At 44.1% G+C, this 15787-nt stretch overlaps 1 protein-coding gene across 3 annotated transcripts in view; it reads right to left on the bottom strand.

Annotated features, from left to right (window-relative positions):
• Positions 1 to 7943: 7943 nt before the first annotated feature.
• satb2 (SATB homeobox 2) overlaps positions 7944 to 15787 on the bottom strand; it is a 43027-nt gene continuing 35183 nt past the window's right edge. For 2 of the 3 annotated variants that reach the window (XM_034562210.1, XM_034562213.1), the window contains exons 13-14: positions 9257 to 9454; positions 7944 to 9168 (exon numbers count right to left, since the gene is read on the bottom strand). In XM_034562210.1, the coding sequence (XP_034418101.1) occupies positions 8683 to 9168; positions 9257 to 9454 (684 nt within the window). In that variant the 3' untranslated portion in view covers positions 7944 to 8682. The remainder of the gene's footprint in view (positions 9169 to 9256; positions 9455 to 15787) is intronic. The other variant, XM_034562212.1, reaches the window with a different exon arrangement.

The raw sequence follows: 15787 nt of genomic DNA, 5'->3' as shown, positions 1-15787 counted from the left end.
CAAACAGACGAGGGAGAATGAGTGACAGATGTCCATTCAACCGGGACACGCTGCTCAATAGGCCACTGATGCGGTTAATGCCTAATTGAGAATTTGCCACCAACGGGAAGTTGGGAAGTTACTGACTGACAGCTCACCGCTGCCCGTCACTGCTCTGGGCCCTTTAATGTAAAGACTTGGAATTATGAGGACAGGTATGAGATTACATTGTTATTACCGCGACGAGCCAAAGCGTCTGCCGGGGGACACACGTGCTGACAAACGTGACACAAAGTCAACAGGAAATCAAATACAGCGCCGTGACAGCTATGTGGTGTTTTATCTCATTTTCATTCATTTATTGAATTCAATTTTTATAGAACCTTTTTGTTTGTCTCACTTCATTCTGATTATCCCCTTCTTGTTAAATGGGTTAATTGGTTTGCGGTGCAGAGAAAAGGGGGAAAAAGAATAAACTAAATAATCTGAACACAAGAAATAAAACTACATTTATTTACTTTTTCTTTCATTTTTGACCACCTATGGGCAGCAGGAACCAGCTGTCAACGCAGTATGGATATTTATTCTTTCGCCTTTCCAGCGGTTCTCCAGCGGTTCTCTGTCAGGAAGCATCAGTGCAGGGCCAAGGTGCCCTGCGGCCGGCGCCCACAGGGACGGCCCCGGGCCTCTCCGTCCGACACACACGTGCCTCGGCTCCGCCCGGTGCCCCGCGGGAACCGGAGGCCGATCTTATGGCCCCCCGATGTTCCTCAGTCTCAACCGAACCATCCGATCGGTTTACCGCTGCGTGATGTGACGCCGCCACACCGAGACCAGCCGGCAACGAGGTGAATCGTTTGTTTGTTCATTGACCTTTTCAAAGGTGCATTTTCATTTTACTTGAAGCAGACCACCTTCATTAGGGGTCTGACGTGTTGCTCGGGACCTTCAGAGATCCGCTTGTGGAAGCCTCATCATTAGATGGTGGCGTCTCTTCCGGAGCCTTTTCATATGGAAAATGTTTAGACAATGAAGCACCTGGATTTAATAAATGCATGCATGTAGTTCAGCTACCTCCATTATGCAGCCGCATGTAGGATATGATTGACTTAGATTGGGTTTATTTACGTTTGTAAAGAACCAACAGCCACAAACCAACTCAGTGACTTCTTCCCCAGGTGACTCCTTAATCTAATATTATCTTCATCATTGCTTGGATGGTGGAACAATCCTCTCTCTATGTGTGTGTGTGTGTGTCTGTGTGTGTGTGTGTGTGTGTGTATTCAAGACTTTTTTTTTTTTTTAAAGTGTTTGAGTAAATCCTTTGATGGATGAAATCATTACATTTGCCCTCATGTATATTTCATGTCCCAGTCCAAATTAGTTATTCCAGGGTTTAGAGAAATGCTGAGTGCGATTTATTTTTAATCACAGCAGCTGTTTGCCTTCTCGTATTGGAGATCTCGCCTGACAAAGACCCAGATTGGATGAGACAAATCTGACCCCGTGCAAACCCAGGCAACTGCACTTTTTCCAGCCGCTCCGTCTCCCAGAGCGATATCTGAATCGACTCCAAACGCCACAACCTGTGATCGCAGCGGAGCCGATGAAAGGCTTCGTCCTGACAAGCAGTTGTTAATCTCGCCGTAACATTTGGCTAATTGAATGTCTGCTGTTGTTTAATGTTAGTTTCCTCGTTGGCCCCCGAGTGACGACCTCTGTTTTTTTCGGCGTATTTGCATTGACGTACTCCACGGACGGAGCTGCACCGGGACATCGCTCTACTCAAAAACTCTCCCCTCTTTTATCACGCTCGCACCTCTTTCCTCGGTCGCTCATTCCGGCTAACGTTGTCATTATCGGGGTCACGTGCGGTGAACTCCGACGAATCGTTTCGTGGGGTGAATGCGGAGAAATCGAAACGTTGACACCAGAAAACCCGGCGGTTTGATTGCTGGCCTGCATCATGCCTGAATATCCGGTAATTTGTACGTTCTTGACCCGTACACACTCTCTGAGAGTGTGTTCCCGCGGCAGGAGGCCACAGTTGTGTGTGGTCCCTCTCGGGCACAGAGCCTCCCCTCCAATGCTGCATTGTGGGTAATAATAGTTAGCAGCGACAGCTGCCCCCTTCACCTCTAATGTTCTCTAATCATCCATCTATCAGGCCTAATGCCCTGCAGTGGTGCCCTCACAGCTGTCTGAGGGGCCGTGGGTATCGAGACACCTGTCAATCTTTCTCTCTCTCTCTCTCTCTCTCTCTCTCTCTCCCTCAAACAAACCAACACACAAACAGAAGCGTCGGCCAAAATAATTTACAGTTTGATTTCATTCTCGGGAGGAAAACGCAGCGCTCCGACATCCCACTTCCAGACGCCTCCTATCAAGCCGACATCAGTTGAGTCCGTCCTCCACACCAAAGGCTACGCGTAACCATGGAAACAAAAACAAATGGCGTCACATTTCATTGCTACAAAAGTTGCTCTCCGCCCGCGTTGGGCTTCCTGTTGCGAACGTGAGAGCACACGACCCGACAGGTTCCATGAAATAGTTTAATCATACGTCGCTTCAAGGATTTTCAAATGTTATGTCATAAATAAGTGAAAGTATAGGGTGCCATGAAAATGACATTTAATGACTACTATACTGTCATAGTATAATATATCATAATCTCATAGTGTATTATCTCCATAAAGGATATAGTATATAGTATGTCAGAAAAAAGTGATACAAAAGTAATGGTATAATATATGTCAGAGAAATATCCCAGTGTAGTATGCCTTAAAATGGGATAACATGTGTTATAACCACATACATATATCTGTATATATATGTTTATATGTGCAACATGTGTCATTCTGGAGGGCAATAACTAGTCATTTGATGTGGATCTCATGAAGAGATGTGTGAACTCCAGAAGATGAACTAGTGGAGCCTCCAGGGCCGCTGCGGTTTTTGTTGTCTATCCACAGCCGGCGACGAGCTTCACTCGCCTTTTTGAAATAATAAATCATTTCAAAGGACGGTCAAATTAGCGGTCCCCACAGACTTCCCAGAAGCCATCGTGGCCCAGACGGATGATCGGCGCGCATCAGCCCGGCGCACACAGGCTGCTGGGAGCGTCCCATGACGACCACAGACCCTCTGGGTGGTCTTTGCCGCATCCCACCAAGCAGACCTGACTCCCATCCAACTTCTGACGGACGTGCTGTCTAACACCTGATGTGTGTTCAACTGCAGCGACATCCCGCAGGCTCTTTATGGCACCACGCATGTGTATGTGTGTGTGTGTGTACGTGTGTGTGTGTGTTTGAGAGAGAGATGGAGTTTTAGGGCCTGCTACCCCCCCCCCATCACAAATCCTGCCTGCTAATGACTACCAGCTCTAAAGGACCCGAGGCGGGAGGGGTTAAAGCCCAGCAATTGAGCGAATAATGAGTTGAATTAGGAGATTTAGGGATGAGGTGGAAGGAGAAGGAGACGGGTGGTGCTGAATGAAAACCAGAGGTGGTGACCACAAAGCTGCAGAGCGGCTGTGTGTCCGGGTGTAATGGGGGAGGAGGAGGGGGGAGAGAGAGGAGGCTACAGCTGGGCGGCGGTGAGAAAGAAGAATGCCACGGCAGAAAGCAGTCTGATAAAAAAAAAAGAATCCCTTTTCTGTTTTTATCCATGTACGTCTCAATCAAAAATATATCCTATTTTAGTGTTTTTATACTTTTTAGTTTAATTCTCCCCTTTTGCACAAAGTGAAACAACATAAAATAAATCAAACTGATTACTTTAAAGAGTCTTAGTCACTGACATACTTCATCAATATTATACGGATGAACACTTTAATGCATAATTAATCATAATTCAAGTCATATTTTTATTTATTCTGAATCGGACTATTCCATTTAGTTTTGTATATTTTACATTTTATTTTATTGGTTTATTTGTTAGGGACGGTGCACATTATTAAAACATTCCTGTAAAGTCGGCCAAGAGGCTATTTTGATGTTATAAAGTCACCCTAAAGTTATGCATGATTTACTCTTTACATGCATACAGAGACAATAAAAGAAGAGAGGATATTAATTTAAGTAGAAAAATCATACAGGACATTAATACTTCATTGTCAAGTACTATGAAGACGTGCAACAAGCATGAATGAGTAATAATTGTGTTAAATAGAAACATGGAATAGAGACATGAAGTTGCATTAGAAACACACCTGTCACCTGTCTACTCGTTGGTACCACTACTGATTTTTTTAAAAGCCACAAATTCCATCATTTGTCAACACTGATATTGCAGTTATCTCTCTCACGGACACATTTATAGAAGTAATGCTCATTTTAGTTGCCGCCGTGAGACGGAGACCGAAATGTTATCAGGAGAACAAATGTCATCACCGTGAGGAAATAACGTCCTCATCAGAACTCTCAGTTCTGGTTGCTGGCAAAAGATTTATGCGGCTCAGAGCAACATTTACATTCAGATTGAATTGTTGTCCGTTTAAAAAGCCTTCTTTTTCATAAAATGTGTTGGCGGGTTTTAAACTGATGAGTTGGGACCATTGGAAGGAAAATGTGCATCTAGGCGTTTATCAGTTTGACGTTGTTGTTTTTCTATTTCCCGGAGCATCCGTGGAGGCCGCCTTAGTAACACAATTTAGCCTCCAGTTCGCTTGCAGAGGAATCGGCAGGTTTGAATAGAATTACCATTCAGAGTGAGTTGTAGGCCACTTATTAGCGTCATCTTGCATAATATTCCCCCTTTACTCAGTCTGAGGCATGATTAGTTGGAGAACTCAGGCTCATGCAATGCCTTGTCAAAGTTTTTCCAGTTGCATCCGTCTTTGATAATAGTGCTTTTAAAATGTATTAGTTCACTATATAAACACAGGAGGCTGCATTGTCATCCACAATTTCCAGTAAATTCCACCCAAGACGGCCTCTCGGGCAGTATTTCTTTCCATCCCTGTTTTTTTTCTTTGATTGCATACATGTACAAATGAAGCAATATTTGGTTCCTGTGGCCCCACCCCCACTCCCTCAAGCCAAGCCCTCTTCAAGTTTATACACAATGCACAACATTGTTCAAAGAGACGAGGCGCTCTGAAATAGCCTGGGAGCCTTTTGGACGTCGTGAAACGAGTCGCTCCGAGGTCGCAAACTCTCAGAGAGGAGTGTGACTCATGCAGGGAGACGAGGGGGCGGGGGGGTTATGAAGAGACATCAGTGTTTCTCAGCAGGTATAATTATCCCACCGTGGTGGAGTCGCAGCGTGAGCTGATTGTCTTCAGTCAGAGGAGAGAAGCTGAGTGGAAAACGGCTCTTCAGGAAAAGAACTCGACCCTCCAGCTCATCACCAACACTTAGGCTCTATTGTTTACTGAAGGAGACACACACACACACGCACACACACACACACACACACACACACACACACACACAGTGTTTGACCCAACCCCTAGTGGCAGGTTAAACACTGAGATTGTTCTGCCCAGCCTCACCTCATCAGAGTCGAAACTCTTTAGAGAGGAAATTGCCTTTTTGAAGCCTGTCACATGAGCTATTTTATTTGCCTTGATTTTAGGGAAGTCCCATGGCTCCTGGTGAACTCCGTGTCTGCAGCCAAAGATGCTGTAACATGAGTGGTCTTAAGGCTGCATTAATGCGACTGGGGGAGGAGTGATGTAGCGGTGCCGGATACGTCTCTGATAGCAACTTGTCAATCACCTTGTAGCCCTGCCCTAAAGTATACCCTGCTTTATGGTCTGTTTGACTCTAAATGGACCATAATCTACAAAATGAACATACTGTATTGGAGAAGACTTGAAACTAGAGATTGAGACCATAAACTCATGTTTACAATGTTTACTGAGGGAATACATCAAGAGAGAAGTAGAGTCATTTTCTATAGAGAATGCATGTTTTAAGACACTTCCTCATCGGCTTCCCTCAGCAGAACCGCTGAAGGTTGCATGAAATCTGATCCAGTTTGAATAATAGGGATAAAGGCTTATTTATCTGCTTTTGCGAGGTAAACGGCAGAAATAAAATGTTTTCTCCTCAACCTGAGTGAGAGACACAACAATATACTGACTTATCATGTGATCCCGATGTGTCTCTGAACGAATAACGGTGTTCATGCCAAATGAAGAGAACGTGAATGGTGGAGCGAGCGACTGCGATATCAGTCATGGTCATGTTTGGACATTTGAAAAGTTATTATTTACCCACACAGCAGGTAACAGTCAAAGTCCATCTTTACGGGAACCACACTGTGGAGAGCAGGTTTCACCAAATATTCAACGTATTAAACTGGATTGAGACGCCTCTTAGTTCTGTTGGTTAAATTAGGCTGTTAGTTAAATTATCTAATGTGTTCCATTAATCGATGACTTAAAAACGGAGGAAATAAAAAGCCACTTTGTGGCTAGTGGAGGCTCAGCCGGAACAGGTTTGCCCTGTAAACTGAAATGGTTTGCTGCTTTAAACCGTAGCTTTGTTTTCTTATTTCAAAGAACACATCCGGTGATATTTAATATTTTTCTTTTCTCGTTAGTGAATCCACTGAAAGGACCAAAACGATTCCACCAACTGGTATTTACCTCTCTCTGCTATAGAGCTCCCTTGTTGTCCAGAAACGGTAAAAGTCACATAAATGAGCTACGATGTTGCGTGACAAGTTCAGTCATTCATTCATTACAACGATGAACACACAAACACAATCAAACACTGGTTTATTTTAAAATGGATCCCACAGGCTGTAAATACTGACTTGTTAAATCTGCAGCTGGAAATAGTCCCCACCAAAATGCAGAATTCCTCCTGTTTGAGTAACCTTTGCTAAATACTACAGTGCCCATCTGTTATATACAGTATATATATATATATATATATATATACAGTATATATATGTGAATATATTTATTTATTTATATACTGTGTGTGTGTGTTTGTGTCTTCATGCGTGAGGATTCACGAGAGAGGGAAAAAAAGAAATTATTGAAATAAAAACAACAACTTTTTTTTTGAATTCACAAATTTTAATTCACTTCAACACTGGATGAACTAATATTTCATTGGAACTGCATTTGTGTCCGACCCTGATTCCTGTCATACAGAAAAGCACAAAAGCATTGTACGTATAGATTGGAGCCGTCAGTAAGAGTGTAGCAGCCGATCTGGATAGTCAAACAACATGGACACTATCCGTTCTCCGATATCATTTATTTTCTAATCAACATACTGTATACTTGTACACAACTGACACCAAGCAAAAACAACCCCCCCCCCCCCCCCCCCCACCCCCCCCCAAAAAAACTGAATTCTTTAAATACTCCTGTAATTGAATCTGCCCGGCACAATGAAATGAACTGATTTCACCGAGTCCAAACTGGCTCAAACACTTTAAAGTCACTCCGCAAAAAATAAAAGTATATCAATAACAATTTGTCCCGTGTGTCGGGTATTTACAGACATCAAAAGTGAAGAAACCGGCCACATTTCTTTAATGGCTCAAAAAAGTAGATTGTCATAAACTGAGTTTTGCTTTCTCACTTAACTATTTCTCTCATTTACCTATTTTTTTGGGAAACCTATAAAAATGGCATAATACAACATGAAGGGACTTTTTTCTTTTTTTCTTTACCAAATAACACTCAGTAACTGCTTCTTTTTTTTAAATTTTCTTTCACCCTCCGCTCCTTTTCTTCTTCTTCTTTTAGGGCAGAGCGCTCTTAATGTCTCTTGTTTCCCAAACCACCGCCCGGTTCTGAAAACCCCATGGAAATAAAAACTAAAAATAGCACGCGATGACAGCAATTCTAACCATAATAACAACAATAATAACAATAATGATAATAATAATCATGGATAAAGATAGCAATAAATAGGGTTGGTGAAGTTTAAGTGCGGGTAGGTGTGGTGAAACACAAGACTGTGGGCACCAATTAGAGAGCGGAAAAGGGGGGAGAGAGTGAGGCGGAGAGAGGAGAGGACGAGTGGAAGAGGGGTGGACTACCGCACATAAAGTGACTGATTGTTTGGTGGCTGAATCTCCGCTCTGTCCTTCCCTTCCTTGACATTTCTCCCGCCACGCGTACGCCAGGAAAAACCTCACGTCGCTTTAGTCTGCCTCGAGAGGAGGGCGCGAGGGAAGGAGGCAAGGGTACGTCACATCCACAAAATATCAGTGTGAACAGTAAGTGCTTGATTGGACTGGTAGTGATTCTGGAGTGTGACGGTGAGGCGAGGGCAGGTTGTGGCTCAGGTGAGAACGGCTCAGGTGAGAACGGCTCACGTGAGACGGATTTGGGCGGGACTCCGGTGAAATCCCGCCTGTCTTCCGGCGATTGGCTGATTGGGAGAAAAGTCCGTTGGTCGACACTTGGAGATTTTGTGTGGGGTTTGTAAATTGGGAGGCATGAGCAGCAATAGATTACCTGTTCATTTATTGAATTCATTATTTAAATGTGTTTTTTTGGGGGTCGGGGGCTTTCTTTCACAGTTACACGACCCTCTGTCTTGCTGAGGTATTTTCACTCCACACATTAGATGTTCACAGATGTCTGTCACTCTATAAGAGTCCGGTTGTTTTTCGGCGACGTTCGTCGAGTCGTGACCAGTTCCTCGCTTCATTTGATCCCTTTCTTTATCTTGTTTTCTCCCCCTCTCTCTTTCTCCCGTTCCTCTCCTCCTTGTGTGTCGGTCTCTACCTCTGGTAGTCGGCCTGCTCTCTGGGACTGGAGGAGGAGCTTCCGGGCCCCAGAGGGCCACCGGGCCGGCCGTGCCCTTTGTCCTTGCCTTCCTCCGGAGCATTGTTGCTCCCTGAGGACGACTGGCTTGAGTTGGAGCCGCAGGAGGCCGGAGGCTGGTTGGCGCTCACGCCATTCCCCTCCGCGGACTGGTAGAGCTCCTCGGCTCCGTCCTCGCTGGACTCCGGGTCCTCCGAGCCCGAGAGCAGCTCCTCCTCTCTGTACTCGCTGACGTCCACACCTCCGCTGGCGGCGGCCCCCTCGCCCAGCTCCTTGAGGCGACCGTGGTGCTTGACGTGGTAGCGCTGGTTCTGGAAAAACTTGATGATGGTGTGCTTGGGCAGATCGAGCTGCGCTGACAAGGTGTGGATGGCCTCCTGGTCCGGGTACAGGCCCACATCCTGGATGAAGCTCTGCAGGATGCCCAAGGCCTCCAGGGAAATCTAGAACACACAGAGGGAGAATGTGAGAAACCTGCTGAATAATCCCGTTGTGGGTCCTGATGACGAGAGCGAGTCGAACATGTTGTACCTTAGTGCGCGATCGGGGCTTCTTGTTGCCCCCGCAGCCGGTGCCGAGTGGACCGCCGGCTCCCGGCCCCACGTTCTGTGACCCGTCGTCGTTCACCGGGGCGGACGACGACTGCTCCTCGCGCATCGGAGACAGCCGGTGCTCCTTCATCGGGGTCGGGGGTGGCCTGTGGTGTGCCTGACGAGAAAGACAAAACAGCTGATTAACGGGGTACAGTGACCCCTGATCAAGACTGCAGCAATAACTCATTGAAAAGCAACTGTGATACAGAACTATATAACCTGTAGCTGGCCTTAAGCGTGTATGATGCAACACTCCACCAGTAACCTCCCCCCACTCCATCACACAGTAGCCAGGGCTGCTTCACAGTGAGAACAAGTGTTTCACAGCTCACAGAGCGCCACGGTCTAATAACCAGCGCTGGCATTCAAACTGCCTTGTGTCCAGTTATACCTTTGACCTGATGAGTGGAAGAGTAGTGCGAGTAAACCACCCGTATGCCAGGAAGTCTCTCATTTAATAACTATTCAACCAGCCCACTCAACACCTCAGCGGGGCAGAGAGTAGAGGGGGAGTTTGGGATTAGTGCAAAGATTATGTCTGTAACCTCGGCTGTGGTTCGAGAACAGACGAAAAAGAGGATGAAGTGTTGGGAGGGAAAGTGAGGACTCTTGTTGTTCGTCAAGAGGTAGTATATTGGCTGTTGTGAGCGTTGCGGTCGTGTCCCGCCCGCTCGCTTTAACAGCAGGGAGGGGCCTCCCCACTGGAATGCCCAGCTATAAATCTGTGGTGCATTAAAATTAAAGGACCCACATAAAGATAATAGTCATTCGCTTTTCTCTCCCTCCTCTTCAATAATAACAGGGTATTACTTCAATAATACTGCAGGGCAGGCCAGACCATGAAATTGCTGCGATTTCATTCGCTTCAGGAGGAGGGGGGGAATGACCAATTTACAGGAATTCAGTACGTTTTTCCAGTTTTTCTTTGTCATTTCTTCGCTCTCCCTCCCTCCCCCAAAATCTTCTGTTTCTTCCACACAAAGTTTTCAGATATTGAGACAAGACTGAGAGGAGACTGAGAACAAAGAGTGCGAGAGATACAGAAAGAAAAGAAAGAAAGATAGATATGTACCCTTTGTCCTAATGAGGACCACACAGCCACAAGTCTGCCCCATGCAACGTACCGAGACACTTAATGACTAAATTGCGGGTAAATAATGGAGGGGATTGGGAAAAACTGTCTCCCCGGCTTCGCCCACAGACCTTCATCGTTTCTATGCTTATTTGGGCCGACAGCAGGGACTCTTGGATCAATCGCCACACACACACACACATGCACGCGCACACACACACACAATGTGGAGTCTGGTCTCCCTCATGCACTAATGATGATGTTAGCGAGCAGAGCCAAACACACGAGGCCGGTCGGCTCCTTCAGGGTACGTCTCTTCTTTGTCTCCTCTTTCCATGCACTCTTTTGCTACCTTTTTTTTTTTTTGTTTCTTCCTCCCTTTAGTGTCTTTTCCTTCTCTTCTTCTGTGCTTTCTCCTCCCTCCTTCCTCCCCCCTTCTCTCTGCTCAGGTCTAATGCATCAGGACACTAATGAAGTGGGCCTCTGCCAAGCCAACATGACTCCACATCCAAATTAGCCCTGAACTGGTGGATGACAGGAGCTCCCACATCCTCCACCTCTCCTCCTTCTCACCTCCCTCCAATTGAAGCTCCCAAACCTTCTACACCTTCAGTCACAGCTGCCTCCACCTCCTGTGTCTATTTGCCCCGTGCTCTTTGACCTCCGTCTGTAACAAACCATATCTGTTGCGTACTGATTGACAGACTTCTAAACAGACATTAGTTAAAGTGAGACTTATTATTTTCTGTTTATATAAAAAAAAATATGAAAATGGGCAAAAATGAGATTTTAGAAAATCAATATTTCAGTGGATTTGGGCGCATTAATGTGTAATAAACTAAACTAATAATGCACCCTGGTGCATAAATATCTGATAATTTGATTTCTCTTACTGGAAGAACCTTTTGAGCACTCGGTGTTGCAAGAGGACTCGAGCGTGATCAGCGTCTCCTTCTTGTTTAACTTTGTGGAGCACAAAATCCTGAAACTATACTGATCTGCTCCTTTCTGTAAATATGATTTTCAAAAGAAAATGAAAACCAGTGAGTCTTAGTCATATGTCGTGGAGGTTAGACTTACAATTACACAGAAATGTAACTGACCCAACCGCCTCCTCCAGACTAAATAATACAACAAATAAAAAGGTTGTTAGTCACTGCCGTGCAAAATGACCCACAAGACCATCAGCACGTCAACCCCGAAGGTTTGGGGATTAAAAAACGACTTGGTTGCAGCTCAGGAAAGATGTCGGTTTGGGTTTAACAACCTCTCGGTAAAGGTCAGGGAAAGGTCGCGGTCATAGTTGAAGGACAACATGAGAGCAAAAGGTCTCCAGAAGTCGACCCACGAACAAACCCAGAACTACGACAGCGTGGAGCAGCTTCCTCCTTCGCTTTGACAAATGTTACGAGTCACACGAGAGGCGCCGTAACCACGGCGAAGGAAAACCAACACCGCCATTCTCCCGATGAGGGCGGTCTCTGAGTAAAAGTTGCTTATTTGTAATCAAACTACATTTATTTGACAGTTATAGTTACTTTGCTGTTAAAGACTTAACATAAAAATGTTATTGACAAAATTAATTCATCTAATATATTAAATGGTAATAATTATCTTCACATAAATTAATACATCAGTTATATTCATACAATAATATAATATTAATACTTTTAAGTATATTTAGCTGATAATACTTTTAACGCAGGACTTTTAGTCGTGGTAGTACTTAACTATAAGTAAAGTAACAGATTATCTTTTTGTACCACTGGTGTTTAAAATGACTAATCACACTGAGGATTGTAATTACACTCTTTCAAGTAGCAGAAATAATCAGTATAAGCATCGATAAAAGCTTGCAGTATATTTGTCCCTCCCTTCCTCCCTCTCTCCCTCTTTCCTCCTCCCATCTCTGACCGTTACACTTTGAGAGACAACATGTCACTTGGTGGCAACACAATACAGCACCGCTCTCCCAGAACCACGAGCACTGAGCAGCTCTTCTCATGGCAGGATTCAATATTCCTGAAAAACCTATTTTCCTTCTCGCCGTCTCACTCTTTCCCTTCCTCTCTCTCTTTCTCTCTCCCTCGCGCTCTCTCTCTCCTGGCAGCGCTGTGAGTGCACTGCAGTGAAATTAAGAAAAAAAAGTTTTCTTTTTAAACGTAAATCAAGGCAAATTACGGCTCAGAACTATGAAAGAATTATAGAACATGAAATATTCATCTTCTCCTTAATGAGCTCTGGTCCTCCAGGGCCCCTAACTCACTCTCTCTGTGTTGGAGGGGGGGAGCAGTGTATGACCACCAGAGACACCATTAACACAGAGATAAATATGTAATGAAGGGGAAAAAAAATCACTTTTCTGTTAGTTTTGTGCATGACTTCACCTTTCCTGTTAATCTGTGTTTTTCTTATTTTCTCTTTCTCTCACTCTTGTGTTCAAGCAAGTGTCTGTCTGTCTGTCTGTCACTCTTGTATTTGAATAAGTGTTTGTCTGTCTCTCACTCTTGTATTTGAATAAGAGTGTCTCTGTCTCTCACTCTTGTATTTGAATAAGAGTGTCTCTGTCTCTCACTCTTGTATTTGAATAAGAGTGTGTCTGTCTCTCACTCTTGTATTTGAATAAGAGTGTCTCTGTCTCTCACTCTTGTATTTGAATAAGTGTGTCTGTCAGTCTCTCACTCTTGTATTTGAATAAGAGTGTCTCTGTCTCTCACTCTTGTATTTGAATAAGTGTGTGTCTGTCTCTCACTCTTGTATTTGAATAAGAGTGTCTCTGTCTCTCACTCTTGTATTTGAATAAGTGTGTGTCTGTCTCTCACTCTTGTATTTGAATAAGAGTGTCTCTGTCTCTCACTCTTCTATTTGAATAAGTGTGTGTCTGTCTCCCACTCTTGTATTTGAAGAGTGTCTCTGTCTCTCACTCTTCTATTTGAATAAGTGTGTGTCTGTCTCTCACTCTTGTATTTGAATAAGTGTGTGTCTGTGTCTCACTCTTGTATTTGAATAAGTGTGTGTCTGTCTCTCACTCTTGTATTTGAATAAGAGTGTCTCTGTCTCTCACTCTTCTATTTGAATAAGTGTGTGTCTGTCTCTCACTCTTGTATTTGAATAAGTGTGTGTCTGTGTCTCACTCTTGTATTTGAATAAGTGTGTGTCTGTCTCTCACTCTTGTATTTGAATAAGAGTGTCTCTGTCTCTCACTCTTCTATTTGAATAAGAGTGTCTCTGTCTCTCACTCTTCTATTTGAATAAGTGTGTGTCTGTCTCTCACTCTTGTATTTGAATAAGTGTGTCTCTGTGTCTCACTCTTGTATTTGAATAAGTGTGTTTGTGGTTGCGATCCATGAGGACTGGATCCAGGCTCAGGAAGTAGACGAGTCACTGCACATTTCCATTTTTGTAAAATAATGTTTCTTTGATGAGAAACTGTATTCATGTAATGTTATTGAGGCTAGCTGTGGCTGTATTAATAGCACTGTGTGTGTGTGTGTGTGTGTGTGTGTGTGTGTGTCGTCATATATGTCGTATATATGCATGCATGCTTTTAAAAAAAAAAAAAAGTCATTCAAACTGTGTGTGGTATTCATTCTACTTATCTGCAATTAAACAATTAACTTAATTGCCCAAACTCCACCCTGCAACAGTGAACGAGAGTCCACCGGGATGAACTGAAGACCGCAGGGGGAGAGAGACAGACAGAAAAAGAGAGAGAGACAGGCGGCTACTTCCTCTCGAAGTGAGTGGACGAATACTAACAAATAGTTGAAGCATCGACAAACTCCCCAAACATCTGACAGAGAGGGCGAACTTCACGTTTTATGACCTCCAATTCATTTTCAAATTGATAATTCATGATTTGATACGACGGTTGAGCCACGTTGCATCTTTGATTCCAGCATAAAAACGGTCTGATCCAGTTTGTAATGTTGTTATGGCCCGACTGTTGTTTGTTTACGACAAAAGAACATGAAGTGTGTTTCGGTAATGTTCTCTTTAGTTAATCAGCGCAGCGTTGCTCTGTTTTGGATCACATTTGTAATGACGTAACCTTCAAAGGCTTGCCAAAATATAAATGTTTCTCATTATTAACAAATCCAAACAAAAAAGACCAAAACCAACTCACTGGCTCCTGAAGGCATCAAACGAGTATTGACTTGTGCGTTTCCCCCCCATAAAGTACACAGTACACATAGTATATGTACATACAGTACACATAGCATATGTACATCGGGAGCAATTTGGGGTTTGTGTGTGTTTGTGTGTGTGTGTGTGTGTGTGTGTGTGTGTGTGTCTGTGTCTGTGTGTGTGTGTGTGTGTGTGTGTCTGTGTCTGTGTCTGTGTGTGTGTGTGTGTGTGTGTATATTACTCAGAAGACATAACAACCACTGCACCCCTCCTCTACTTCCTATTACTCAATAGTGTGTGTGTGTGTGTGTGTGTGTGTGTGTGTGTGTGTGTGTGTGTGTGTGTGTGTGTGTGTGTCGCTGCCCAGAAATTAAGGAAGCTAAATGTAATGAAGCCATCATTCCTAATTCATAAAAGGGGCCAAATTAATTTACTCTTCATGGGAAGCACTTCTCCGCTGGTTAAAACAGTCTCACAATATAGTGAAATTACTCTTGACTTCGCAAAGTCATACCTGATGACGTCATGTTTGGGGCTTTTTAACAGAAAGTCTGCATCACAAAATCACAGAGTGGAGTCTCTCTTTTCCCACACTGGCCAGCCCTACTCAAAAACCTGCGAAATTCCCCATAATGCAACCCGATAGTCTCTCTTTTCCTAAAGTGGAAAAGAGAGACTAATTATTCCCTCTAATAATAATTTGGTATTGCTGTGAAAAGATTTCCTTTAAACATCATTTAGTATTTAGTCAAGTTTATTGCCCAAAAAACTAAATGGTCAGAAAACTCGGCACACTAAATGACTTGCGCTTGCTGATCACCTAAAAAGACAGACCTTCTGTTTGTGATGTCAGTAAAGCACCTTGTGAGACACAAAGGAGGGAGGAGGAGGAGGAGGAGGAGGAGGAGGAGGAGGAGGGGTGCAGTGGTTGTTATGTCTTGTTCTAGTCCACCACTCATGGGGTCTCAGCCTCGGTGAGCGGTCATACACACACACACACACACACACACACACACACGCATAAACAACCCCTTGACTTGCGGCAGAAATCAATTTAGCAAAAACAATAAAGAAATTATTTATAAGGGCAGACTCTGCCAAATTAGCTGTGGGATGCACTTAACTGCTGAAGCCGTATGAATAAGAGCTGTGGAGCAGAGCACCAGGACCGTGTCAGTCACGGAGAAATGTGATGCTGCTGAAGTTACGCACGCACACGCACACACACACACACACACACACACCTGCAGACTTAATAGACACAGGGTC

The sequence above is a fragment of the Cyclopterus lumpus genome, chromosome 21 (genome assembly GCF_009769545.1).
Source record: "Cyclopterus lumpus isolate fCycLum1 chromosome 21, fCycLum1.pri, whole genome shotgun sequence".
Classification (NCBI taxonomy): Eukaryota; Metazoa; Chordata; class Actinopteri; order Perciformes; family Cyclopteridae; genus Cyclopterus; species Cyclopterus lumpus.
This window is presented reverse-complemented; position numbering and strand designations above follow the sequence as displayed.